Source organism: Neovison vison, chromosome 14, assembly GCF_020171115.1.
Source record: "Neovison vison isolate M4711 chromosome 14, ASM_NN_V1, whole genome shotgun sequence".
Taxonomy (NCBI): Eukaryota; Metazoa; Chordata; class Mammalia; order Carnivora; family Mustelidae; genus Neogale; species Neogale vison.
Window position 1 is genome coordinate 1,510,355 of NC_058104.1, and position 24,047 is coordinate 1,534,401.

Consider the following 24,047-nt stretch of genomic DNA (forward strand, 5'->3'; position numbering starts at 1 on the left):
ATGTCACAGGGTCCCGAACGCCCAGGGGAGACAGGCGCGGAGAAGCAGCCCAGCCGAGCACTGCGGGCTGCAGCGGGGAGGAGGAGAAGCAGCATGGGGCCCACGTGGCCTTGGGGGTCTCGCGTTTTCCCGCCCTCGAGGTTGATGTATTTCAGAGAGGGGTGGTGGGTTGCACATGTGGACCCTCACCGACCGCCTGTGTGACAGGGCCTCGATCCCAGACCCCAGGACCTGAGCAAACGGCAGATGCTTAACGGACTGAGCCCCCCGGCCCCCCTCAAAATGAACAATTCTTAGCTCAACAAATTAAACAGAGTATTCGACAAAACCAGGAGAGAAAGTGGGTGAGCTGGATACAGACCTGGAACGACTTCTCAGAACACGGCACGGAGAGAATCCGGAAGGGTCAGGAGCGAGAGGTGTCCTTCAGGGAAGGCTCCAGCGTCGGAAGTGAGGAGCCTCTGTGTTCTGGAAGGCCTGGCCGAGCCAGCGTGAAGATAGAGCTGAGACAGTCTGTGGCGTGGCAGCGAGAGCCCGGCCTTGCCGTGTAGTGTGGACGGTGCGGTGGCCTCACAGCCTTCCTTCCTCAGTCGCCCAACCCCTGTGGGGCGGCTGACAACGATAGCGTAGGCCTGGCCCTCAGTGACCCCTCGGGGAAAGTAGGAGGTCCTCTGTGTTCCTGAGAGAAGCAGGTGACCTCTGAGTGCCGGTTGTCTTTCCAGGGAACATTCTGTGAGCCCCGGTGTCCACACTATTGACACTCTCGGGAGCAAACGTGGCTGAAGCAGATGGGACCCAGCCAGGCGGTCAATGCACACGGGGGCCACGTGTCAGCAGCCTCCTCACCTGCCGGGGCTTTGTTTCTGGTCCCGTGCAAGGGCCAGCTCCTGACTCTGTGGGGGCCTTATCTGCTGCGTGGGGGGGTTCTTGGCCTCGGGGTCCCCGGCTGCCATGGCTTGTTTGGGCCTAGGCAGGGGCCTGGCTGGGGTGCGGTTGGGCAGGACTCCAGCCCTGCTTGGGGGAGCTGGCCTTGCAGTGGGCACTGCACATGGGAGCCGTGGAGGCGGCCTGGAGTCCCGCCCGGCCCCGTGGGCTTAGGGCAGACAGCAGCATGTTCGGTGACAGAGGTTCGGCGTTCCAGGAGTAGAGTGGCCTGTACCTTGTGGACCTCGTGGACGCCTGTGGAAGCTGATCTGGATACACCTCGTCCGCTGGAGTTGGGAAGCCAGGAGGGAGGGGCAGCTCTCTGCATTCCCAGCATCAGGAATGGTCTGTGCAGACGCCCCAGGAGCCGCGGCCAAGGGAAGGGCCCTCAGTTACCCAGAGGATTGTGCCTGCGTCTCCCACCCCATCGGCCAGCCCCGCACCTCAGCCAAGGAGAAGCCGCCGTCGCCGGCCCGCTTGCTTCTGTCTCGCGGACTTCCGTGCCCCGTAGACCCCCACTGCCTCCCCCTTCTCCGTAAAATAACCTTTTCCTTTGCTCGTGGGAGTCATCGACCACTTTGCCGTAGACTGCTTGTCCTCGGTTGCCGTTCTTCGCTTTTCTGCACAAAACCATTCTTCCTGGTAAAATAGCTAACTTTTATTTGTGGGGTAACATTTCTTTTTTTTTTTTTTTTTTTAAGATTTTATTTATTCATTTGACAGAGAGAGAGATCACAAGTAGGCAGAGAGAGAGGGAAGCAGGCTCCCTGCTGAGCAGACAGCCCGATGCGGGGCTTGATCCCAGGACCCTGAGATCATGACCTGAGCCGGAGGCAGAGGCTTTAACCCACTGAGCCACCCAGGTGCCCCTGGGGTAACATTTCTTACCGAAGAAACCAGCAAACAGCGGTCCCCATCTTCGCGGAGGTGGCGGTGTGCCGTGATTGGGGCGTGTCTCCTGTGGTGGCTGGCACCGGCCTGCCCAGGAGCGTGCGTGCGCATCCTGCCATGGCGGCTGGAGCACAGCCAAGATGCGCGGCCTGCGGCTGCCCCTCGTGTGTTCGCTGCACTGCGTGCCTGGCAGGGGCTCCCGGGGCCAGGCGGGGGGCTGTGTGCCAGGGAGCCGCCCAGCGTGAGCTGTCTGCTCCTCCCAGCGGAGGGAGGGGCTGTTCTTATGCCCCAGAGGTCCCCCGGTTTTAGTGACCACAGCTTTTTCCCGTGTGTTGTGTTCATCTGCAGCTGGAAGGGGGTCCGTTCGTACAGATCTGCTCCTTTCAGAAGCATAATCGTGCAGCCTAGAGGCTCTCTTCCAGAACACACGAGCTCGGGGTGGGCCTCCGCTGGGCCGAGCCTGCCACGTGCCTGTGGTTCGGTCCTGTCAGGACTTTCCCCTCTGCCCGTGTCCTGTGTGTGGCATCATGCGGAGTCAGGACCACGAAGCTCTTGCCGTCTGGCCTTGAGCCCTCAGTCCCTTGTGGGTCCCAGCACTCCCCGATGGACCCCGCTGGCCTCTGGGGCTCTGTTTGTATGTCCTGTCCGGAAGATTCCTTCAGGGCTACAGCCTCTTGGCCGTCCCCACTGCCTGGGCTCTTCTGGGAACACTTGCCCCTTCCTCCTCTTGGGTCTGGCCTCCAGGACAAGCTACTGCCCGGTGTTAGGTACTGTCCGGTCAAGGACGTGCACGTGTGTGTCAGTGCGTGGACACACGTGTGCCTGTGTTTGTGCCTGTGTGTTCGTGTCTGAGTGGGAACGACAGTACCTGGGAGCTCCACTGGGGAAGTCTGGGTGAGGGCTGGACAGGAGTCCTTTGTGCTGTTCTTCCAACGTTTTTGAACGTGGAATTACAGCAAAGTGAAGTACACTCCGGAAACGTGGTCTTGTGTATTCCTGTAAACTGCATTCCGGAGCTGTCTCCTCCGAATAGGCCGTCCCATTCCCCTGGATGTTTTCCTATACCCTGAGTTCTGGGTCTCCCATCCTTACAGCAGACCCGAGTCCAAAGCCTGGTCTGCCGCGCCTGCGGGTCAGGGGCTGCTGGCCCCTCCCTCTTACGTGGTCTTGGCGGGTCCCCCTTCGCCCTTCCCGGGCCTCGCAGGGGATTGGCCTAGCCCGTCGTGTTAGAGGCACTTCTCTGGGGTAGGCTAGGGGGGCCGAGGTGAAGGGCACACCTGGGCTTAGGACACCAGAAGCTCCGGCCTGCTGGGGCCCTGCCAGCCTCTGCCCTAGTGACCTAATCCGGCTCCCGCCTGCTCTCTGCCTCTGGTTCTCTGCTCCTAAGGCTGGAGCAGCGTTGGCGGAGCTCTGTTCCGCCTCACCGGTCAGTGCCAGGTGGAGGACAGCTCCAGTCCAGCAAGGAGAGGGGCAGCGAGGCTGTTGCCACCAGCGAAAGGGAGAAAGCAAGATCGCTCGCTTGACAATGAAGTGCAGGTTTCGTAGCCTGTTTCTCTTCTCCCAGGAAGAGTACATGCGCGTCTCAGTTGGGTGGGGGGGCGGCTCTGAACGGCTCGCGGCTGGCTAATCCGTGTCTCCTTGCAGCGCACTTACCGAATGCCAAAGGAGATCCGTGTGGAGCCCCAGAAGTTCGCTGCAGAGCTCATCCACCGCCTGGAGGCCGTGCAGCGGACACGGGAGGCGGAGGAGAAGCTGGAAGAGCGGCTGAAGCGCGTCCGGATGGTGAGTGCGCCTCCTGGGAGGGCCACAGCGCGTCTCCGACGGCTGGTAGAGTTGAGGATGGCTTCAGGCCCCCACGGAGCTCCCTCCAGGGTCTCCCAGCGTGCCGGCTCCTGACGTGCTCTGACCCTGTCCCGGTGTCTGCCTGCTCTCCTATGACGCCTCCCGTCTGAGGCCCCCACCGCGCCCGCCCAGCCCTCACTGGCTCCTGGGAGGAGGTGCTTGTTGGGGGAGGCAAGGCCTGGAGAGACCCATAGGTGCTCAGCAGCAGCATCTTGGCCCTGTAGCTGGGGCCCCCAGTCCACCCTCTTATGGGAAGAAAGTTGGCTCAGAGGTTCTCCGTGCCTGTGGCCCTGCAGTTGCCCGGGAGGCGGGTTCCTGGGTGGCTCAGGGGGTTAAGCCTCTGCCTTCGGCTCAGGTCATGATCCCAGGGTCCTGCGGTCGAGCCCCACATCGGTTCTCTGCTCAGCGGGGAGCCTGCTTCCTCCTCTCTCTCTGCCTGCCTCTCTGCCTACTTGTGATCTCTCTGTCAAATAAATAAATAAAATCCTTAATAAAGGTTCCTGGGAGGCCCCTTAGATACCGCTGGGCTGTGGGTGCCCAGTGCACTTTCTCGCAGCCAAGCAGTGGTCCCTTCTTCTCTGGGGCGTCCCCGGCGGGCCCACGGCGGTTGTGTCTGGATCCAGCAGGAGCCTCGCCCGCAGAGGCCAACACCTGCCCCAGGGACTGCGTGGGGCTCCACGACGTCACAGGACACATTCAGACCAACAGCCCCTAGTGTTTCCGGCATCTTGATTCAGAAACTAATGGGCAGACATGTGGCCTTGGCTCAGGTGTGCGGCTCCACTCGGGGCCCTCTGGCCGGGGGTGCCGGGCTTGGCTGCTGCAGCCACATTGACAAGGACCGAGTTCCAAGGGGTGCCCGGCCCCACTGCCGGCAGTGCCATCTCTTCTATCCTGTGTGATTCCACACAGAAACCCAGGAAAAAATGAGATGAAATTACCTGTGTCTGGGGAATCCACACAGACAGGAGACACCCGGTCTTGTATGATCTTGTAGCCTATATAAACGGGCCGTGAATCAGGTTTTTTAAAGAAGACTAATGACATGTTTTAAAATAGCTTATTTTTATTGGGGCACCTGAGTGGCTCAGTCATTTAAGTGTCTGCCTTAATTTCCGCTCAGGTCATGATCCCAGAGTCATGGGATCAAGCCCCACATCAGGCTTTGCAGTCAGTGGGGGGTTCTGCTTCAAGGCTGCCTCCTCTTCCCTGCACGTGCCAGCTCGCGGGCTCTCAAATAATATGTCTTGGCAAAAATAACTTATTTTTCTGTAAAACTTGGAAAATGAGAACAAAGAAGAGGGGCAACTGGGTAGCTCAGTCCTTAAGCCTCTGCCTTTGGCTCAGGTCATGATCTCAGGGTCCTGGGATCGAGCCCTGCATCGGGCTCCTTGCTCAGCAGAGTCTGCTTCTCCCTCTCCCTCTGTCTGCTGCTCTGCTTATTCATGCTGTCTGTCTCTCTGTCAAATAAGTAAATTAAAAACAACAAAAAAACCATTACTCAGACAATTCGGTTAAGCCTATAACATTTCAAAATCCTAAAATGGATTTCTTCCATATGCAGAGGCACCGAGATGGTGTTGGTCAGTCCCCGCCTCCTGGGGATGGAGAGTTCCCCCTTCTTCACTGCTCCCTTTGGGGTCACTTCCCGTGTCCTGGGGAGGGCAAGGCAGAGGAGTCAATACGGGGACACGGGGTGGAGCGAGGGAGCCCAGGGTCCCAGTCTGTATCCGTCAGGGGCACACTCACCATCCACCCCTCTCTGTGCCCGTCCGTCTGTCCTCCGCGCCACCTCTGCCCTGAGCGAGACTGACATGTTTGCAGCTGACTGCCGGTGCTGGCGATGTTTAGGTACTCTCCCGTTAAGTGAGAAGTCTTGTGGGGAAGGTTTTGAGATTGGGTTAGAGTGGAGTGCAGGGGTTGGGGTTCCTACCTCGCTCTTTGGGTTACTACCAGATTTAGTCAGCGTTATCCTGGTCTGCACTGTTGAGTGAGATGAGAAAGTCAGCGTGAGTTATGTCCTTGGGAATTAGACTGGTCAGAGGTGTTTACGGATGTGGTTCTGTGGACTGTCAGACAAGCGAGGGCCAGCTAGTTCACTGGGAGGATTCACCAAGAAACACACGGCAAGACATGAGCGCCTCTGTGCAGGGGGAGGATTCTCTTGAAAGCGCAGCAGCAGATCAGCAGTAACGCGGAGGAGTGGGGGGCGGCTGGCTCAGCGACAGCTGCGTGCGGCTCTTGGTCTTGGGGTTGTGGGCTCGAGCCCCACACTGCAGGTAGAGATGACTTAAATAAATAAGACTTTTTATGGGGCGCCTGGGTGGCTCAGTGGGTTAAATCCTCTGCCTTCGGTTCAGGTCGTGATCTCAGGGTCCTGGGATCAAGCCCCGCATCGGGCTCTCTGCTCAGCAGGGAGCCTGCTTCCCCCCCTTCTCTCTGCCTGCCTCTCTGCCTACTTGTGATCTCTGTCAAATAGATAAGTACAATCTTAAAAAAATTTTTTTAAATAAATAAATACGATTTTTTAAAAATCAAGGAATTAGAAAATCACCTGAAAAGGTAAAAATACGTTTACTGAGAAAGGTGAAGGAAAACTCCTTGTGGAGGTTTGTCCGTGGGCAGGACATAGGCTGGCGTTGGGACTCAGAGTGGCCATGTGCGCGTGTGCATGAGTGCTTGTGGCCGGGTGGGGGTAGGGAGCCCTCCCCTGGTCCTCAAGTCAAGCCAGCGTCCCATGCCTCACTGGACCCCCAGGACGGAGCCGCCAGGCTGACTTCTTTGTGACCCCAGATGTGAGGTTCTGCGACACGGGCAGTGCCAGGAGCTGACTCGTGGGCTTGTCCTACAGGAGGAAGAAGGCGAGGATGGGGACATGCCCTCTGGCCCCCTGGGGGCCAGTCATAAGCTGCCTTTGGCCCCCGCCTGGCACCACTTCCCGCCCCGCTACGCAGACGTGGGCTGCATGGGGCTCCGGGACGCGCACGAGGAGAACCCGGAGAGCATCCTGGATGAGCACGTGCAGCGGGTCATGCGGACGCCCGGCTGTCAGTCACCAGGGCCCGGCCACCGCTCCCCTGACAGCGTGCATGTACCCAAGATCGTGGGTGTGCTGGGGGTCGTGCCCTCTGGGCACGGGAAGCACGCGCCCAAGTCAGGGGCGAAGCTGGACACGGCCGGCCCGCACCTGCACCGGCACGGCCACCACCACAGCCACCACAGCACGGCCAGGCCCAAGGAGCCGGCTGACGCTGAGGCTGCCCGCCGGGCGCAGGGCAGCTTCCCGTGGGGCCAAGACGTGCACAGCCACGCGGCCAAGCCTCGCAGCCACTTGGAGAGCGTGGGCGCTGCCCCCAATGCCAGCGACAGCCTGGCCTACAGGTGAGTGTCCGGCGAGTGCCAGGCAGCCGGAGCCTTGCTTTGGGATCGGTGCTGTGGTTCCTTGTCTCTGAGCCCGTGTCCGTGAGGGCCATGTGTGTCTTCCCAGGGTCGAAGGTCACACACAGTGAGAAGCTTCGTCTCCTGTGGGCTCTGTCCTGGTTTTTGTGGCCAGAATTCCCTTTTAAAAGTCATCCAGCCATGAGGGGTGCCTGTGGGGCTCAGCCGGTTGGGCGTGTGACTCTCGGCTTTGGCTCAGGGGTCGTGAGACGGCCACTCACATCTGGCCACTCCACTTAGCGGGCAGGCTGCTCCTCTCCACCCTTCGAAGTCGCTTTGCCTCTGCCCTTCCTGCACATGTGCGAGCACACGCTAGCGCTCTCTCAGACCTTTAGAAAAATAATTTTAAAAAATCGAAGTTGTCCGAGTGCCATCAGCTAGAGAGTGTGGCCTTTGACCTCCCAGGCAGCTTAGCCTCAGATGCATCTGCCTCAGGGGGAGGCATCTGGGCCCTGGGGCGGCTGCCAGCAGGCGGGGGAAGGACAGGCACTAGGCCTCCCAGCTGGTGCCGTCTGGACACCTTCCTCCACGTCCCGGCCCGTAGAGCCCCGACAGTTCAGTCAACCCCGACTGAACCCCGGCACCGGGGTACAGCTGCCCGGAGTCAGGCCGGGCCACGTCGGCAGGTGACCCCCAGTTCTGCTCTTACAGCGGGAAGGCAGGCGCTGCCCCCAGAAGAAGTGCCAAGAAGGCTGAGTCAGGGAAGAGTGCGGGCGCAGAGGCGCCAGGCCCGTCGGAAGACACAGAGAAGAACCAGAAAATTATGCAGTGGATCATCGAGGGGGAGAAGGAGATCAGCAGGCACCGCAAGGCTGGCCACGGGTAAGGGGCACACTGCGTCCGGGGTGTGGGTACAGGGGTGTGGAACCAGTGAGGAGACCCCAGCCCGCGGCGGCCCGCGCTCCTGAAGCAGTGCCTGGCCGCCCGCCCGCTCCTCACATGGCAAGATCTCTGTGGTCTTCTGAGCTCACAGATGCCCCCCGCCCCCCATCGTGTCCTGGTCAGGGGTGCCCGCGGGTGACATCAGTCTGTGGTCGCCATGCTCTGTCTGAGCTCCTCTTGCTGCCCTCCACCCCCAGAACACACAGCGGTTCTCACAAGGTTATTTCTGGGGTGGTGACGCCTCCACGTGACGGTGACCTCAGTGACTGGGGGAGTTAGGCCAGTGCCTGTCCATCACTGCAGACAGAGGCTGCAGGGTTGGCAGCGGGCCGTCCCCCCAGCCATTGGCTGTCTGCGGCCCTCGGAGCTCCATCTTGGCTGCCGCAGGGCCAGGGCTGCTCTATTGGTGCGGAGCCGGCCTCTGGACGAGCCATTGCTGCCCCTTGTGGACCCCCCCATTGTGGGAAGACCGTGGGGGACCGGGGCTGGCTCAGACACACCCCTGGGCTGGAGACATGTACCATCTCTCACAGGGCAGCTGTCTGGGCCCCAGGCTGGTGGGATCTGCTGGCGGTGGGCGGGCTTCCGCTGCTTCCTCTGTCTCAGGCTCTCCTGAAGCTCTTCCATTTTGGACGTGGTTGGGGAGGCTGGAGTGTGTGCGGCTGGTGGGGGGGTATCAGGTGGGCACTTTCCCAGGCCCTCCTGAGTGGTGAGCCGAGGTGGCACTGCCCACCTCTGGGGCCCCGTGTCTGGTCTCCACGTGGCCCTGGGGACGAGCACAGTCCCAGAACCCGTTCTAGCTGACGGTTCTCTCCAGAGCCCCTCTCTCGTTCTGGTTGAGGTGGGGATGGACTGTCGGTTTCTCTGGATTTCTTCCGGTGTTGGGTTTTCACAAGGAATGGCTCTGTGCTTGCTGTCAGGACATGACCGTGATTCAGCGTCCCCATGAGTTCCCGCTGGCCTCCCGAGAGCTAGGGAGCCATGTGCCTCTGCCTTTGCTGTTCTTACACGGGGGCGTGGGGCAGGGAGATGGAGGACCTGGTGGGGCCTGGTGGGGCCAGTAGATGGGAGACAGAGTGGGAGTAGGGAGTTGAGAGGGGTGGGGGGAGGGGAGACGGGTTGGCGGGGATGGGTGGAGAGATGAGGGGCTATGGGGAGATGGGAGGGGATGGGGTTTGGGAGAAAGTAGGGGAGGGGAGGTTGGGTACAGAGCCAGGCAGGGAGGGGGTGGGGGTTGGGCCCAGGGAGGAGGTGTACTTGTGGCTGGCCTTGAGCCCATTCCCTCTGGGGTGTCTTGCCTTGGGCAGTTCTGGAGTCCTGAGGGCACTGAGCCTACCCACTGCCCAGGGGGCCCTCTTCCTGGGATTCCCTCCTGGCACAAAACCCCCTTTCCGAGGGCTGCAGCCACAGCTAAGAGAGGCTGATGTTTTCCTGGAATTCACTCAGGGGTTGAATGAGGCGTCAGGTGTTTTCTGTGTTGAGCAACAAAGGCACTGGTATGCTAGCGCATGGAGGAGGAAATCAGAAAAAATTATAGGTTCAGAGATGTGCCAATTAAGTGTTTTTAACAGGGAAGAGAATATACCAACATGATGGGAGCAGGTATCTCTAAATCGTGATATTTCGAATTGTTTACATATTTTTAAAAATTTTCTGTATATTTCAGGTTTTTCACAAAGAGCGCTTATTTTGATGTTAACATGTTTTTTAAAATAGTAAAGACTTTTTTTTAAAGGAAGTCTGTGTAGCATCGGGTTTATATTTCAGTGAAGTGATTAAAAGTGGGCCACAGAGGGGCACCTGGGCTGTGAGAGTGGGCCCATAGTTGGCGGGGGGCATTGGCTGGAGGTTCTGTCTGCCCTGTCCCCTTTCAAATAAGGACTTTTTATTTCTTTTTTTTTTTTTTTTAAGCTTTTGTTTATTTATTTGACAGACACAACAATAGAGGGAACACAGGCAGAGAGAAAGGGAGAGGGAGAAGCAGGCTTCCCGCCGAGCAGGGAGGCCGATGCGGGGCTCGATGTCAGGACTCTGGGATCGTGACCTGACCTGAAAGCAGATGCCCAACAACTGAGCCACCCAGGCACTCCTTAAATAAGTACTTTTTAAAAAAATTAATGAAAGAGGGGCGCATGGGTGTCTCAGTGGGTTTAAGCCTCTGCCTTCGGCTCAGGTCATGATCTCACGGTCCTGGGATTGAGCCCCGAGTCGGGCTCTCTGCTCAGCAGGGAGCCTGCTTCCCTCCTCTCTCTCTCTGCCTGCCTCTCTGCCTACTTGGATCTCTGTCTGTCAAATAAGTAATAAATAAAATCTTTATAAAAAATAAAAATAAAAATTACGGAAGAATGGGGTGCCTGGGTGGCTCAGTTGGTTAAGCATCTGCCCTCAGCTCAGGTCACGAGTCCCACATCGGGCTCCCTGCTCAGCGGGGAGTCTGCTTCTCCCTCTGACCCTCCCCCATCCCATGCTCTTTCTCTCTCTCATTCTCTTCCTCCCAAATAAATAAATAAAATCTCAAGATTACAAAGAAGCATGCCACAAAGGAACATGTGTATCAGGGGCACTGGGGGAGGGTGTGGACTGTTGCCTAACAGCCAGGGTCAATGCCAAGCTTGGTCTCCCTGGGCCCTGCCCCAGTTCCGGGCACCCGCACTGGCCAGGCTCTCACTTGCCACCACGCCTTGTCCTCTTGCTCCCAAAGGTCTTCCGGCGCCAAGAAGCAGCAGGCGCACGAGAGCTCTAGGCCCTTGTCTGTGGAGCGTCCTGGGGCCGTGCACCCTTGGGTCAGCGCTCAGCTGCGGAACTCCGTCCAGCCCTCTCACCTCTTCATTCAAGACCCCACCATGCCACCCAACCCGGCCCCCAACCCTCTGACCCAGCTGGAGGAGGCCCGCAGGCGTCTGGAGGAGGAAGAGAAGAGAGCCAGCAAGTTACCCTCCAAGCAGAGGTATGCGGGGTTGGGGGGAGCAGGCCACACCCGGAGCCAGGGCCACTCCGGGTACCGTGGCTTGGCTTTGGTGCTGAGGCTTCCCACAGCCCAAGAGCCCCACAGAGAGCTGTGCTGGCCGCTCACTGGCCGTCCTGCTTGCTTCTTGCCACTGAGAGCCGCCCAGGGCACGGCAAGCGGCCCTGCTTTGTGACCAGGGTCTGGGAGGGCACGTGGTCATTACACTGTCCTAGGGATAGAGGAGACCCTCTGTCTTCTGGGAGTGTGCTCATCCTGTCAGTTTCCGTGGCACGGGGAGCCACCAGGGGTTCCCATCAGGTCCCCTCGCTGCTGTGCGGGCTGAGCTGTGAGTGGGGTCCTGGGGGGTCCTGGCTGCCTCTGCTCGCAGACCCCAGAAGGGGCAGCACTGTCTGCAGGCGGGACAGTCAGCATTGCTGACGTACATGCTGATGTGATAGTCTTCTCCTGGAGGGACTCCCAAGCACCAGAGTCCCCCTCATTGGGGACCGGAGAGGCCTGACCCGCGGCTCACGCAGCCTCATAGAAGCCCGGGGAGCACTCCTTGGTGATAACAGGCTTTCTCTGCAGGCCTGAGTGTTGTTGTTTCCCTACCTTTTCAGCTGGGCCTTGAGGTCACTTTTTCCACGTGGATCAGGGTCTCTGAGTGGAGGCATGGTCACACAGTGGCCCTGTATTCCTCGGATGTCGCCGGCGCCCCTTGTCCCGTCTGTGATCACTGGTCATCCTTCCGGGGGGCCTCACTGTGTGTAGGGCTCTCCAGCTCTGGGGAGGCTGGTGTCCATGGTGGTCTCACTGGGCAGAGCCCTGAGTGTGTGCCCTCGCTGTGGTGCGTAACCACGTTGATGGCTCTGTGTCTCACACTCTGTCATCCTGTCCCCATAGAACCAGAGAGCCAGCCTGGCGCGAGATGCCTGGGCTGGTGTGGGGGATGCCTCTTGTCCGCTAGGGCCTGTGACCTGGCGCAGACGGGGTAGCAGGGGGGTCATCTGGGAAGGGGCCGGGGAGTGCTTGTGGGATGTCCCCTCTCTGCCCAGACCTCCTACGGGGCTGCATGGGACCGTTGTCCCTGGCATGCTCTGGGGGAGCCGGGCTCGTGTCTCCTCTTCCCACCAGCACCGGCGGGCCCTGTGCGTGCCTTTGCTGGCCAGACACCGCGCAGCCACACGAGCCTCTCGGGGACACATGTCTCGGGCCGTGAGCCTCCTGATGGGGTGCTAGACGGTGGTTGGCGTCCATAGGCCTTTCGTAAACAGCCACAGACACAAGTGAAGGCCCAGAGGCAGCAGTGGGGGTGCTGGGCCCTCTCCAAGCTCGCTGCGGGGTGGACCCCCCAGGCTGACAGAAGAGGAGTCTCTGAGGGCGGACATCCGTGCGGAGAGCTGCCGCCGTGCGGCTGGCCCGGGACAGGCCTCCCCCACTGCTCAGGACGGAGCTGCGTCAGGGCATGGATGGGGAAGAGCCGTGTGGAGTGGAGGCGGCCAGGGGCAGGCCCTCCCAGAAGACCCTTCCTGGTGTGGATGAAGCGACAAGATGCCGGTGCCCCCAGCGGGTGCTTCGAGTGGGGTCCCGGGAGCTCCGCGACGCAGTGAGGAATCTAGGAGCTCCGGACAAAGTCCAGTGGCCTCTGCCTCCCGACCAACCCCGAAGCAGCCCTTGACATTCCTGTCCGTGGTCTGGTGTCTGTCTGCTCACACAGTAGGAGCCCTGTTTAGTGGTGATGGACCCTCGTGGGGGCCCCGCTGTCCCCTCCGAGCCTTGGCAGAGGCCCCCACCAGCTCCGCGGCTCACTGACCGGTTGTTCCCTAGGTATGTGCAGGAGGTCATCCAGCGGGGGCGCTCCTGCGTCAGGCCAGCGTGCACACCTGTGCTGAGCGTGGTGCCGGCCGTGTCCGACTTGGAGCTCTCCGAGACAGAGTACGTGCGCCCCGCGCGGGTCCCGCTTGCCAGGCTGCCCGCGGTGGAGCCACTGCTCCCAGGACAGGATTCGGGGCGCCGCACTGGAAGAGACGGGGCTGGGCTCCAGCTGCTTGTCTCCATCAGAGGAGAAGCGGGCCATCCTCGTGGGACATGCGGCTGGCGGGCCAGAGAGGAAGTTCTGCTGTTCCTCGCTCTGGCCGGGGCCCCCCACCCACCTCCACTGTCCTGAGCTTCCGCGCCGGCCCGGGGGCACGCGGTCACGTGTTGGGCCTTGTTTCCCTGGCTCAGCTGCGTGAAAGCGCCTGCCCGGGTGGCCAGGGTGTGTCCGGGGCCCATGGGCACGCTGGGCCTTGCTCTGTTCCCGTGTGGCTTGCGGGAGTGCGTGGAGCAGGGAGGGCACTGGGGACCACCTGTAGGCGGTGCCGGCCGCCCAATTCCTGCATCTCCGCTCAGGGGAGAGCAGAAAGTGGGTCCCCACCACATCTCAGATTGTGCTCTGTCACGTCCAGCCGAATGCGTGGGTGACTCGGCCTCCCCACCAGGTCACTCCTTGAGGGTAGTCTCTGGAAAAGCAGGGACCCTGCCTCCTTTCTGTAGAAAATGGAGTCCCAGAGGACCCCCCCACCCCGCAGCGTGAGGCTGTAGGACCGAGGGAAGGAAAGCAGGCACCTGGGAGCCCGGCTTGAGCAGTGGATGGCCATGTGGCCCGAGTCGCTATCAGCCGTGTGCCCAGGAGCAGCTGGGAGAGAGAGGGCTCCCAGGGAGAGACAGGCTGGTCGTGAGCTCCTGGCCAGCAGGGGCCAGGGGCTGTGTCCGAGCACACCTGGGTGGCTCTGGCGCGGTCGCAGGGACAAGAGCTTCTAGATGACCACACGGTGCTGCCTGTGGTCTCAGACACAGAGCCCCGGCTCAGCACCATCAGGATGTGCAGTCCCGGACCGCACGGTTCTGGGCTCCTGCCCTTCTCTGCGTGTCGGGCTGGGCTCTGCCCTTGCGGCGGGGCAGGTCTGTTTCAGATCCATGCTTGGGGCTGTTCCTTGTCTGTGCTCGGGCCGTGAGGCGTTCCCACAGTCACAGGGCTCTCTAACCCTTACCTGGGCCACAGGGAGTGTGGCCCAGCCTTGAGCTGGGGGGGCCGTGCTGGTTCCAGTGGCCTGGGTGTCTTAGGAAACCAGGTGCTGGGATCCACTGTGGGTTCCGGCCCCGAGAAACTTCCTCCCCTGCGTTCGTGGGGTCTGGGTAGGGAGTGCCGCTCCCCCAGCCAGCTCGGACCACAGGGAGGCCTGAAGCCATGTGGTGGGTGCAGGAGGGTGGTGGGGAAATGGAGGCGCCGGCTGTATGGGGGCAGGGGGGCAAGCAGGGGAGGGATGAGCCGGTGTCCTTGCTGTGGGTCTGAGGGCGCGGGGGGCTGATGCAGGACTGGACCCTCGGGTCAGGACATCACGTGGAGTGAGGCTCCCGGAGGGCTGGCCCTGGAGCTCCAGGCAAGGGGGTGTCTGAGGATGTACGAACCCCCCCGAGGGATGAACCCTCGCCCTGTGCTTCCTGGAGGGCCTGTGGCCCTTTGGGGTGTGCCCTGTGGGACCCTGAGCCTAGCAATCACCAGTACGCCTCCACCTCCAGGACGAAGTCCCAGAGAAAGGCGGGCAGTGGGAGTGCGCAGCCGTGTGACAGCATCGTGGTGGCCTACTACTTCTGCGGGGAGCCCATTCCCTACAGGACCCTGGTGCGGGGCCGCGCCGTCACCCTGGGCCAGTTCAAGGAGCTGCTCACCAAGAAAGGCAACTACAGGTGAGGGCCCCGCGTGTATCCTGTGCTCGGTGTGACCCCCGCAGCAGCTGGGCCGCAGGGCCTGCGGTGCACACGGGGCCAGGGGGAACCCTCATCCCCGCTCCCCCCTGTCCTGCAGATACTACTTCAAGAAAGTGAGCGATGAGTTTGACTGTGGTGTGGTGTTCGAGGAGGTTCGGGAGGACGACACAGTGCTGCCCGTGTTTGAGGAGAAGATCATCGGCAAGGTGGAGAAGGTAGACTGACAGGCCAGTCCGGCCTCTGCGCCAGCTTGGGCCCACGTCAGGCAGGGACTGGGCATCACGGCGAGCGTCCGAGGGTCGTGCCGTGTCGTGTGCTTCCTGTGTGTGCAGACACACGGCCGCGGTCAAAGACCAGGTGCTGCTCGCCCCACAGCTGGCCGGGGGTCCCTCCGAGCGGCCCCGCAGCTGAAGAGGAGGGGGCCCTGCCCACTGCTCAGTGATCCTTGGAGGGGCCGGCGGAGCAGGCCCACTACGGGGCGGCCTCTAGTGCCCCTGCAGCGGCGCCCGCTGCTCACTGCTCCCTGCTCCGGCGCTCACACCGCAGGCTCTGCCCCCCGCTCTGGGGCGGTCTGACACACCCTGCCCTGGCCCGGCCTGGGCCTGGGGTGCCAGGGGCCCCACGGGGGCCTCTGTCAACTGTACATGTCACCGAGTGCCTTCAACACAGCTTGTCTCTTGCCTGCCACTGTGTGGATCCGGCGACGGAGCCCCGTAGCGCTCGCCCTCCTCCACCCTTGTGTCCAGGGCGCTGGCTCAGCGGGTCCCGGGCCCCTCCCCTTGAAGGGCCCCTGTAAATATGTACATTTGTCAGGCCAGGGCCAGTGGGGGGCTGCCCCAGCCCATTTTTCATGCGCTGACTTGTACAATTATCTTTTCAAAGGTACTTGGATAATAATGAAATAAAATCATTTTTGAACCTTCTCTGGCAGGAGTGTACCTGTCTTCTGTGGTGGGGCCTGGCCGGTGGGCTTGCCGTTCTCGGCCAGCTTCACGCCAGGCCTCTGAGGGTCGAGAGTATGTGTGGGATGGGGGTGTCTTCTGGAGCACGGGGTGGGTTCCCAGACCCAGATCTGAGTCAGGGATCCACCCAGAACAGCGAGGCCCGGCTCCAGATGGAATGGGCCCCAGGAGGCTAACTGGTCCCCGGCGGCCTGGGACCACACACACAGGAACCACACACACAGTCCAGGACCAAAGCTCTTTATTCTCTGCCCGGCTTCCAGGGCTCTGCTCTGGGGTCTCTACGGCACTGTGGGGGCGGTTACAGCTCCTCTTTGGGCTCCGTGCTGGCGTTGGGTGCTGTCTCCTGGAAAGGGTCACAGAGGCCCAGCTGGAAGCTGCACCCTGGCTCACCCCTGCCCCTGGCCACCGCAGGGCCCCATGCCGGCCTGGTGCAGAGAAGGGTAACCCTGGGGCAGGGGCACCCACCGGGACGGAGACTGTGGGCTCTTCGGCAGGCAGCTGGCCCCCGTTTTCCAGGAACTTGGAGAAGGTCTCCAGATCCCTAGTGCTTTTGTATTCAATCACCTAAGGAGGGACACCGGGTTCTGGAGAAAATACCCACCCTGTCGGACCCTGGCAGGTGACATCACCCCCATCCCCGGAGGCTCCACCCTCCAGCGAGGCCCTACCCCCAAGCCCAAGGCCTGCCCGCACAGCCCCAAACCTCCATCATCCGGGCCCCGCCCACCTGAGGCTCCGCCCTTTGGGGCCCTGCCGCTGGAGGCCCCGCCTCATGTCTGGTCCCCTGCCTGAGGAGCACGCACAGCAAGCTCCAGACCTGGGAAGACGGGGTCTAGCCTCACCTTCCGACCCGGGCCCGCTGGGAAGTACTTGAGGGTAGGGAAGCCGTGCACAGGGAAGGCTTCCAGCTCATTGGCTGTGGCGTCCAGCTCCGCGATGACGATGTCCTCATGGTCCTTGTACTTCTCAGCCAGGGCCTCCCAAGCCGCAGCCATTTCCTTGCAGTGGCTGCACCACGGGGCATCTAAGGCAGCGGTTTGTTGGCGCAGGCAGGGCCCCCCTGCCCCACCCCACCCCCGCCCACTGCCCACCACCCATCGCCTTCTACACTCACAAAACTTGATAAATACATTCTTGGTTTCATCGAAAGCCACCTGCTCAAAATTCTTGCCCACGAGGGTCTTGACCGGCCGCTGATCCCAGTCAGGGGGAAGCTCCTGGCTCAGGAGATAGGGCTGGGGGGAAGCAGGCCAGGGGCTTCACTGGGGGTCTCTCCTGACAGCTGCTGCTCCCACCCCTGCTCCCCGGGTGGCCGCTCAGCAGCCCACCTTGACCTGGCCACCGAGGACCGCGTGGCAGAAGGCGGTGACAGAGGCCGCAGTGACCGGCCCTCCAGCCGCAGGCGCGTACTTCTTGGTGGTCTCCATGTTGATGAAGCGCAGGGTGGGGACCTCCTCGGCCTTCAGACCGAAGTACTGCAGCACGTGGTCGTTGTTGGCGCCCACGTCCACCACCACGAACAGCACCTGCCGACAGGGAGTCTGTGCTGGGCGGCCCTCCCGCCCTAGCCCCTGCCCCCCAGCCCAGCCAGTACCTGTCCCCGGAACGGGGGCGCTGCCTCCGCAAAGCCCGCCAGGAGCTCCTGGTGCGGGGCCAGCGTCTGGTTGACGAACAGCAGCAGGTGGTTGAGGATCCGGGCTGCGAAGATCTTGGGCGACGTCTGCGGGGACAGGCCGAGCTCACGGGGCTGCTCCCATGGCCACGTCCCCAGCCCGGTGCCGGCTCCCACCGCCCCACTTGCCTGGCTGTTGAACTCCATGACCAGGCGCATGCTGTGCACCAGGAGGAACCGCGACAGGTCCCCCAGGTCCAGGCCCAGCTCTTCGTCCACCGGGAAGTCTGCCCGACCTTCGTCAAACTGGACAGCGCGGGCCAGGTCAGCGGGAGCCACAGACCCGATCCCCAACACCCACCCTGGCCCCGTGCCGCACCTTCTTGAAAAGAACCACAGTGTCCTTGGTGAGGCTGAACTTCTGAAAGAGCTCTGGCTGGTCAGTAAAGCCAAAGGTCATGTCCAGGGCGTCCTGGGCCAGGGCCAGGAAGGTGGCCACATCCTCATCTTGTAGGTCCTAAGGAGCCTAAGCTGTGAGGTCGGCTGGCAGCACGGGCCCCGCTCCTGCAGCCCAGACCCCAGGGGTAGCACCTCACCTGGAAGAATCCGATGACCACGACGTCCCGGCTGTCTATCAGGGTCTGGGCGCCCTCCTCGTCCTCCAGCCTGGTGGCACTGGGCCCCAGCCGCCGCCTCAGCCACTCGGCGATGCCGTCGGCCTCTCGGGGGCCTGTGAAGCGTCCACTCAGCCCAGGCCCAGCCCAGCCCAGCCCAATGCCCACCGCCCCGCCCCCACCCGTGCCTGCCGCCCGTACCAGTGTACTCCTCCGGGTGTGTGCGGTTCCCGTCTCGGAAGAACCTGAGCGTGGGGTACTCTGTCACAGCGAACTCCTGGGTCAGCTCTGTCTCAGCGGTCCCGTCCACCTTGGCCAGTCTGGCTTTGGCGGACTCTGCCGCCAGCATGGCAGCTGCCTTGCTGTACTCAGGGGCCAGGGCCTTGCAGTGCCCACACCATGGGGCATCTGGGGGAGAGGGTCATGAAGTCCCCGGCCTCCAAGGCCCCAGCCTTAGCTCCTCTCCTCCTGCCTAGCCAGAGCTGGGAGGCCTTGGGGTCAATCGTATCTGGCAGGAGCGTTCCTGTCCACACACCTCCCTCCTTTGGGGCCCATCTGAGCCTCCACACCAGAGCCGGGCTCCTCAACGCCCCAAGCCTGGGGCGCCGTGGCCAGCGCCGTGCCGACAGCGTGTCGGAGGAAAGTCCTCCAGCTGCTGCTCCCTGAGGCCTGCACAGGGGCGTCTGCTCGTGGACGCCTGCGACCTGGGAATGGCCCACGTGGAGAAGTTCGTGAACATCTACCGAAAAGCAAGCAAGGCCTGGATGCTCTCCGGCCCTGGCAGAGTCTGCAGCTGGGCCATGATCAAGGGGCCTCCCTGCACCTGCACCTCCTCCCAGTCCCACCCTCCCCCGCTCCAGCTGGACCCCCTCCCCCCAGCCCAGTCCCGGGCCTTGCTTCCCATGCCCTTTGGTGGAGCTCCAGGAGCACTATGGGGGCTGAGGGCTCACTGGGGAAGCCTCTTGTGGGTCCACAGGGTGGGGAGCTGAACACCCTGGGCAGCCCTGGTGGGTCCCCCAGCCCACCGGCCGGGTGCACTCACAAAACTGCACCAACAGGGTGCGGTGCTTCCGCAGGGCCAGGCCCAGGGTGCGCTGGCTCAGCACCAAGATCCTGTCCTCCTCGGGGACCTCCTCCTCCTCAGGGGGCTCTTCCTCAGGCCCCCCCGGCTCCGGGCCCTGTCCCCGCAGGCCGGAGGCCACAAGCAGCAGCAGCAGCACCAGCGGGAGTTGGCCGTCCATGGCAGTGCCGGGCCCACGAGGCAGGGGCAGATAAGGGGGCTGAGGGCCAAGCCGCAGCCGCCACGTGGCACCCAGTCCCAGTCCTGGGAAGATAAGGCCACAAGGCACCCCCCACCCCACCCCCAGGGGAGGGGAGGCAGACAGAAGCGACACCCAGGGCACTGAGACAAGGCGACTTTAATAGGACTGTTCAGGGCACAGTGCCAGCCCAGGGAGGGGGCGTCCCAGGATGGAGCAGGGGGTGTGGGAGGGGGTGTGATCACTGACGGAGGGGCGGGGAAAGCAGGACTCCAGGTGGGAGGACGGTCCCCGGGGTGGGGGCGCTCAGCTCTTCCAGTCTTGGCAGATGTGGAGGCCCCACTCCCAGGACAGGTGGTCCGTCCTGTCATCGTCGGTGAAGAAGGACGTGACCACGTAAGCACCCCGCACCAGTGCTCCTCGGGGCACCTCCTCCAGCGGGGTCACAAACTCATACTCCTGGGCACGCGGGCCGTAACTGCCCACCATGTGCACGGCCTTGTCCACTAGGAGAGGGGGAGGTCGTCAGGGGCCACCCTCTGCCCCATCTGCCCCTCCCCACAGCCCCCCTCCCCCAGCAACCCCTCCTCGCCGCCCTCACCGCGCAGGCCCTGCCTGTAGGTGTGGTGCAGACACTTGAGGCCACTGACGATCTCCTTATTGACCTGAGAGACAGAGAGTGTTAGGGCCCCTCCGGGGGGCTGACCTTGTGCTGGCAGGTGTCCCCCAGGGCAGCTGCCCTCACCTTGAAGGTAATCTTCACTCTGTAATCAACACCCTCCTTCAGGACAAACACCTGGTTTCTCAGCACGGCCAGCTCCCCTGTCGGGGAAAGGGCAGCTAGGGAAAGACCTCCTGGGAGAGCGGAGACCCTGCCCCAGGAGCCCCATGGGGGGCAGTACCTGTGAGGTCCATGGTGATGGGCCCCGGAGCCTGCTCCGACATCAGCGTCAGCCTGGTCACCTGCACGTTGGGCAGGCTCAGGTCTAGGAGAGACCGGAAGTCACCAGAGTGCCTCCCTCCTTCCCGGTCCCCCAAGCCCTGGGCGGCGCATACCCACAACCGGTGGCAGGGGCCCCAGCAGTGCCTGCTTGTACTTAGCCAGGCTCTCATCCTCCGGGTCCAGCTGCTGGATCTCTCGCAGGCTCTTCCTCCCCGGGGCCCGGTACTCGGGCACAGCCTCGTCCAGGGCCTCGTCAGGGGGCAGCTGTCTCCCCTCCTTGTCGGTCAGGAGGACTGGGGGTTGGGGAGGTGCGTGAACGGTGGCCAGCAGCTGACCCGGCATTCACGCATCAAACTGGAGACCCCCCGGCTGGCCAGCTGTGCCTCTCAGTGCCCACAGGAACTCAGAGGAAGCAATGGAGGCTCAGGGAAGGGGGGTGCACTCAGGGAGGGAGGGCTGCATGGGGCACAGGGGCAGGCTGGGGAAAGACTGAGCGGCACCCACACCCGAACCTTTTAGGGAGGCCCGTTGGGGGGGGGGAGTGCAGAAGGCTCCTGAGCCAAGTGACATCCCTGAGGCAGAGCTGCCTTCTCTGGCCCAGCCATCCACCTAGGGCTCCTCCCTGACTCTGAGGCCAAAGATGGGGGGTGCAGGGGAAGACCCTAAACGGGGTTAGCCCCACGGACTGGAGGCCACCACTGTGGACTGGTGACCTCCGAGGTCTTCCCTAGAGCAGAGGCTCTGCTCACCACACCTCTTCACATCCCCCTATGCCTTCCCCTGTCCTAGGGGTTCTTCCCGGTGGTGCTCCTGGGGCGTCAGGGTGGTTCTCTCTAAACCCCTCATCTTGTGCTCTGGGGTTACCTCCCTGGGCGCATTCAGACTCACAGCCCCTTCCCATGGTGCCCTGGGGCAGGGGTCTCTCTAAGCCCCTTCCCACAGTTCTGGGACAGGGTCTTTCCCACTGTGCTCCAGGCTTCTCAAGGATCACCCCACGCCCTGAAGGAGCCCCAGCCCCACCCAAGGGAGAGAGGATCTCAGGGGCAGGTTCCCAAGGGGAGAGGGTCCCCCTGCCACCCTGTCTTCACAAACAGACCCGCCCACTCTCGCCTCCTTTGCCCCTGAGTGTCTGGCCTGGACGAAGCCCCCCCACCCCCGCCAGAGCCCAGTAGGGGGACCGCGCCAGTATTTCCCCACGCGCGCCCCCAAAGTTTCCGCGGGGAGAGGCCCAGTCCCCGCCCCAGGCTGAAGCCTCCCCGACCCCCCCTCCCCGCCCGAGACCCCCGCCCACGTGGCCACCCTGGCCCCAGCCCAGCCTGCTCACCTCGGGCGCACAGCGCCAGCCGGAGCAGCTCCAGCAGCTGCGCCCCCAGCTCACATGCGTCCAGGCCCAGCATGGTGGCCCGCGGCCCGGCTCCGCCGCGGACCCGCCGAGGAGCCGCCGCCCGCCCCGCCGCCGCCCGGCTCGGCGCTCAGCCCCGGCGCGACTGCGGTGAGCTCATCCCGGCCGGGAGCGCCCCCCGCGCCCAGCGCCGCGCCCGCGCCGCGCGCCCCCAGCCGCTCCGCGGACCCCGCGCAGCCCCGCAGAGACGCGCGTGTCGCCCGCACGGCGCCGGCACCTGGTAGTCCCAGCCGCGGGCGCCGCAGAAGCCTGCACCGCCGCCGCGGTCAAGGTCCCAGCCGCCGGCCCAGTCCGCACCCCGCTCTGTCCATCAGAGAGGCCCCACCCCCACGGCGCCCGTGAGAGTCTGGGGGATTCTCGGGGAAGCCCTCTGGGAGGGGCGGGTGGGGCCGCGGGCGCCCAGTGGAGCAGGTGCTCCCCACCTCCCCCAGGCCCCTGGGCTCTCGTTACCTGCAGGCGGTACAGGCCGCACCTGGGGCTTGACGGCTTCCCCTCCCTCCCCGCCCCCACCGGATCATCTGTCTGGGCAGAGGGCTGCCTGGAGCCTGCCCAGCCCCGGCAGCTGGGGGAGGCGCGGGGCGGGGGAGTGGGCATCCTGGAGGCGCTCGCACGGAGGGACTTGTGTCCACCCACCCAGAGGCCAGGGTCCCACCCTCACAGTGAGAGGCAACATGGAGTCACACAGCCATGGCCATACCGTTTATGGACTGGGCTGCGGGAGCCAGCTCCCAGAGCCCAGACTGTAAGGAAGCCCCCTGCCCTGGAGGAAGAAAGTGCCCCGATCCAAAGCAGAATCCTGGGGGTGGAGGGCTGAGAGAGGGGCACACAGGGCGCTTCTGGTCTTGAAGCCTAAACAACCTTGGGGTGGGCAGATGGGGGCAGCCGGTGCAGGGAACTGGCGAGCTGGGCGTCAGGCTGGGGAAAGCTCACAGGTGTTGAGTGGAGGGGTTGAGGGAGGCAGAGCTCTAGCCCCAGTCTTCCCTTCTCCCAGATACCCCTTCTGCTCCCCCCCTAATTTCTGAGGACACCCAGGCATCATACCCACCTTTGCCTGGAACAAAAGGGAGAGGGTCCGCCTGCCACCCTGGCTTCACAAAAGGAACCGTGTCCACTCTTGGCTCCTTTGCCCCTGAGTGTCTAGCCTGGACAAAGCCCCCCTTCTCCCAACAGAGAACAGTCAGGGGACCACGTTCTGATTCATCTGCACCCCCCAAAATTTCTGCAGAGGAGGGCCATGGGCGCTAGGGGACATGTAGGCTTGTGTGGAGACGATCCCTCTTGGATTTCCACCTCTCCACAATCTTTCCCAGGGCAGGATTCGCCCAGCTGAGACGCCGGCCATTCTGGGGTCCTGTTTCTGCTGCCCTTTCCCTGGGGTTGGGGGTGGTTAGGGAAGCCACTTGTCGAGGTTGGGGACAGCTATGGCCTCTGGTGGCCATACAGCTTCTGTAGATAGCCAACCATCCAGAAAGGACAGTCAGGCCTGGGACCAACCTGACCCGTACCTGTGTGGGTGGGAATGGTTGGGAATTCGCTGGGATCTAAGAGAGGAGGGTACCCTGGTAGCTCTTGCCCCCCCCCACCCCGCCGCCGCCCCAGTACCACTGTCCCAGCTCATCCTGGACCTGGCCTTGTCAGCACTGGAAATGGATCAGTGTAAGGCTGTAGGCCAGAGGCCTATCCCAATTATCCTGCCCTGTCCCCAGCACCCCATAAGGGAGGAGGGGGACTCTATCTTCAAAAGAGCAGTAACAGACCTTTTAGAACTTCTTAAAAATAGGGGCACTTGGGGGGTGGAGTCGGTGAACCATCTGCCTTTGACTCAGGTCATGATCTCAGGGTCTTGGGATAGAGATTGCATTTTGGGGGCTGCCTCTCAGTGGGTCACCTGCTTCTCCCTGTCCTTTGCCCAACTCATGTTCTTCCTGGCTCTCAAATGAATAAGTAAATAAATAAAAATCTAAAAAAAAAAAAAAAAAGCCAGCAACAGGGCTCTGGGTTGGTAGTGGCAGAGCTGCTGGAGCAGGGAAAGGGCCGGAAGTGGGCCTGGAAGCTGCAGGTCCCCCCCCCCCAGTGTGTGGGACCCGGGGGCGGGGAGCGGGAGCTGGGACCCCCACCCTGCAGTAAAGCTCCTCTCCCACAGTCTCTGAGCTCCTGCATCTGTGGTGTCTCTGCTCGGTCCCCTGTGGTCCTGCCCAAGTCACCGCGCAGGTGGGCCAGTGAGCTTCCCCCCCCCCCCCCGCCGCCTTCCCGCAGGCCTCCACGGACCCCCAGTCAGCAACCCGCACAGCCGTCCTGTGTCGCAGCAGCCTGGAGGCACTGACGTGCTGTGCCCCGTCGCTGACACACTCCTGGGGCCGACTGACCCCTCGCCCTGACCCCGCCGCCCCGCCCTGCCGCCAGTGTTGCCGCATCCCGAGGTGCCCCCGTTGCCTGGGTGTGCGAGGCAGCAGCGGGCCTTACACGGCTGCCCTCGACCCCACCTGCCCCACAGAAGCCTCTCCTCGAGACTCTCCTGTCTCTGCGCACCCCCACCGGTGCCCGCTGAGCCCGACTCCCTCACAGTGCCCGCAGCATC

General features: G+C 62.7%; 3 protein-coding genes across 4 annotated transcripts in view; 1 reads left to right on the forward strand and 2 right to left on the reverse strand.

Annotated features, from left to right (window-relative positions):
* The window catches only part of AXIN1 (axin 1), a 48,533-nt gene extending 32,936 nt beyond the window's left edge, over positions 1-15,597 (forward strand). Inside the window, exons 4-10 of one of the 2 annotated variants that reach the window (XM_044234066.1) lie at positions 3,460-3,597; positions 6,509-7,038; positions 7,747-7,917; positions 10,679-10,924; positions 12,752-12,859; positions 14,486-14,653; positions 14,772-15,597. In XM_044234066.1, the coding sequence (XP_044090001.1) occupies positions 3,460-3,597; positions 6,509-7,038; positions 7,747-7,917; positions 10,679-10,924; positions 12,752-12,859; positions 14,486-14,653; positions 14,772-14,898 (1,488 nt within the window). In that variant the 3' untranslated portion in view covers positions 14,899-15,597. The remainder of the gene's footprint in view (positions 1-3,459; positions 3,598-6,508; positions 7,039-7,746; positions 7,918-10,678; positions 10,925-12,751; positions 12,860-14,485; positions 14,654-14,771) is intronic. The other variant, XM_044234065.1, reaches the window with a different exon arrangement.
* Positions 15,598-15,866: 269 nt separating this feature from the next.
* PDIA2 (protein disulfide isomerase family A member 2) lies at positions 15,867-19,106 on the reverse strand. The gene is made up of 11 exons (XM_044232880.1): positions 18,908-19,106; positions 18,067-18,273; positions 17,848-17,981; positions 17,631-17,768; positions 17,441-17,557; positions 17,234-17,359; positions 16,968-17,165; positions 16,754-16,874; positions 16,482-16,663; positions 16,105-16,203; positions 15,867-15,982 (listed from the first exon to the last, which is right to left on the reverse strand). The coding sequence occupies exons 1-11, from the start codon at positions 19,104-19,106 to the stop codon at positions 15,938-15,940; spliced, it is 1,566 nt and encodes a 521-aa protein (XP_044088815.1). The 3' UTR covers positions 15,867-15,937.
* A 159-nt stretch (positions 19,107-19,265) lies between these two features.
* Positions 19,266-21,470, reverse strand: ARHGDIG (Rho GDP dissociation inhibitor gamma). Its single transcript, XM_044232761.1, has 6 exons — positions 21,392-21,470; positions 20,181-20,360; positions 20,027-20,110; positions 19,870-19,946; positions 19,726-19,789; positions 19,266-19,630 (listed from the first exon to the last, which is right to left on the reverse strand). Exons 1-6 carry the CDS (start codon positions 21,462-21,464, stop codon positions 19,431-19,433), a joined length of 678 nt encoding a protein of 225 aa, XP_044088696.1. The 5' UTR covers positions 21,465-21,470; the 3' UTR covers positions 19,266-19,430.
* Positions 21,471-24,047: the final 2,577 nt, after the last annotated feature.

Excerpts from the sequence above, each read along its gene's own strand:
- PDIA2 (XM_044232880.1), bottom strand. The coding sequence starts at position 19,106 with ATGGACGGCCAACTCCCGCTGGTGCTGCTGCTGCTGCTTGTGGCCTCC. Across the intron at positions 17,982-18,066 it reads ACACCCGGAGGAGTACACTG|GCCCCCGAGAGGCCGACGGC; the intron begins GTACGGGCGGCA and ends GACGCTTCACAG. Across the intron at positions 17,558-17,630 it reads CTGTGGTTCTTTTCAAGAAG|TTTGACGAAGGTCGGGCAGA; the intron begins GTGCGGCACGGG and ends CGCGCTGTCCAG.
- ARHGDIG (XM_044232761.1), bottom strand. The coding sequence starts at position 21,464 with ATGCTGGGCCTGGACGCATGTGAGCTGGGGGCGCAGCTGCTGGAGCTG. Across the intron at positions 20,361-21,391 it reads GCTGGCGCTGTGCGCCCGAG|TCCTCCTGACCGACAAGGAG; the intron begins GTGAGCAGGCTG and ends CCCAACCCCCAG. Across the intron at positions 19,631-19,725 it reads CTACAGGCAGGGCCTGCGCG|TGGACAAGGCCGTGCACATG; the intron begins GTGAGGGCGGCG and ends CCCCTCTCCTAG.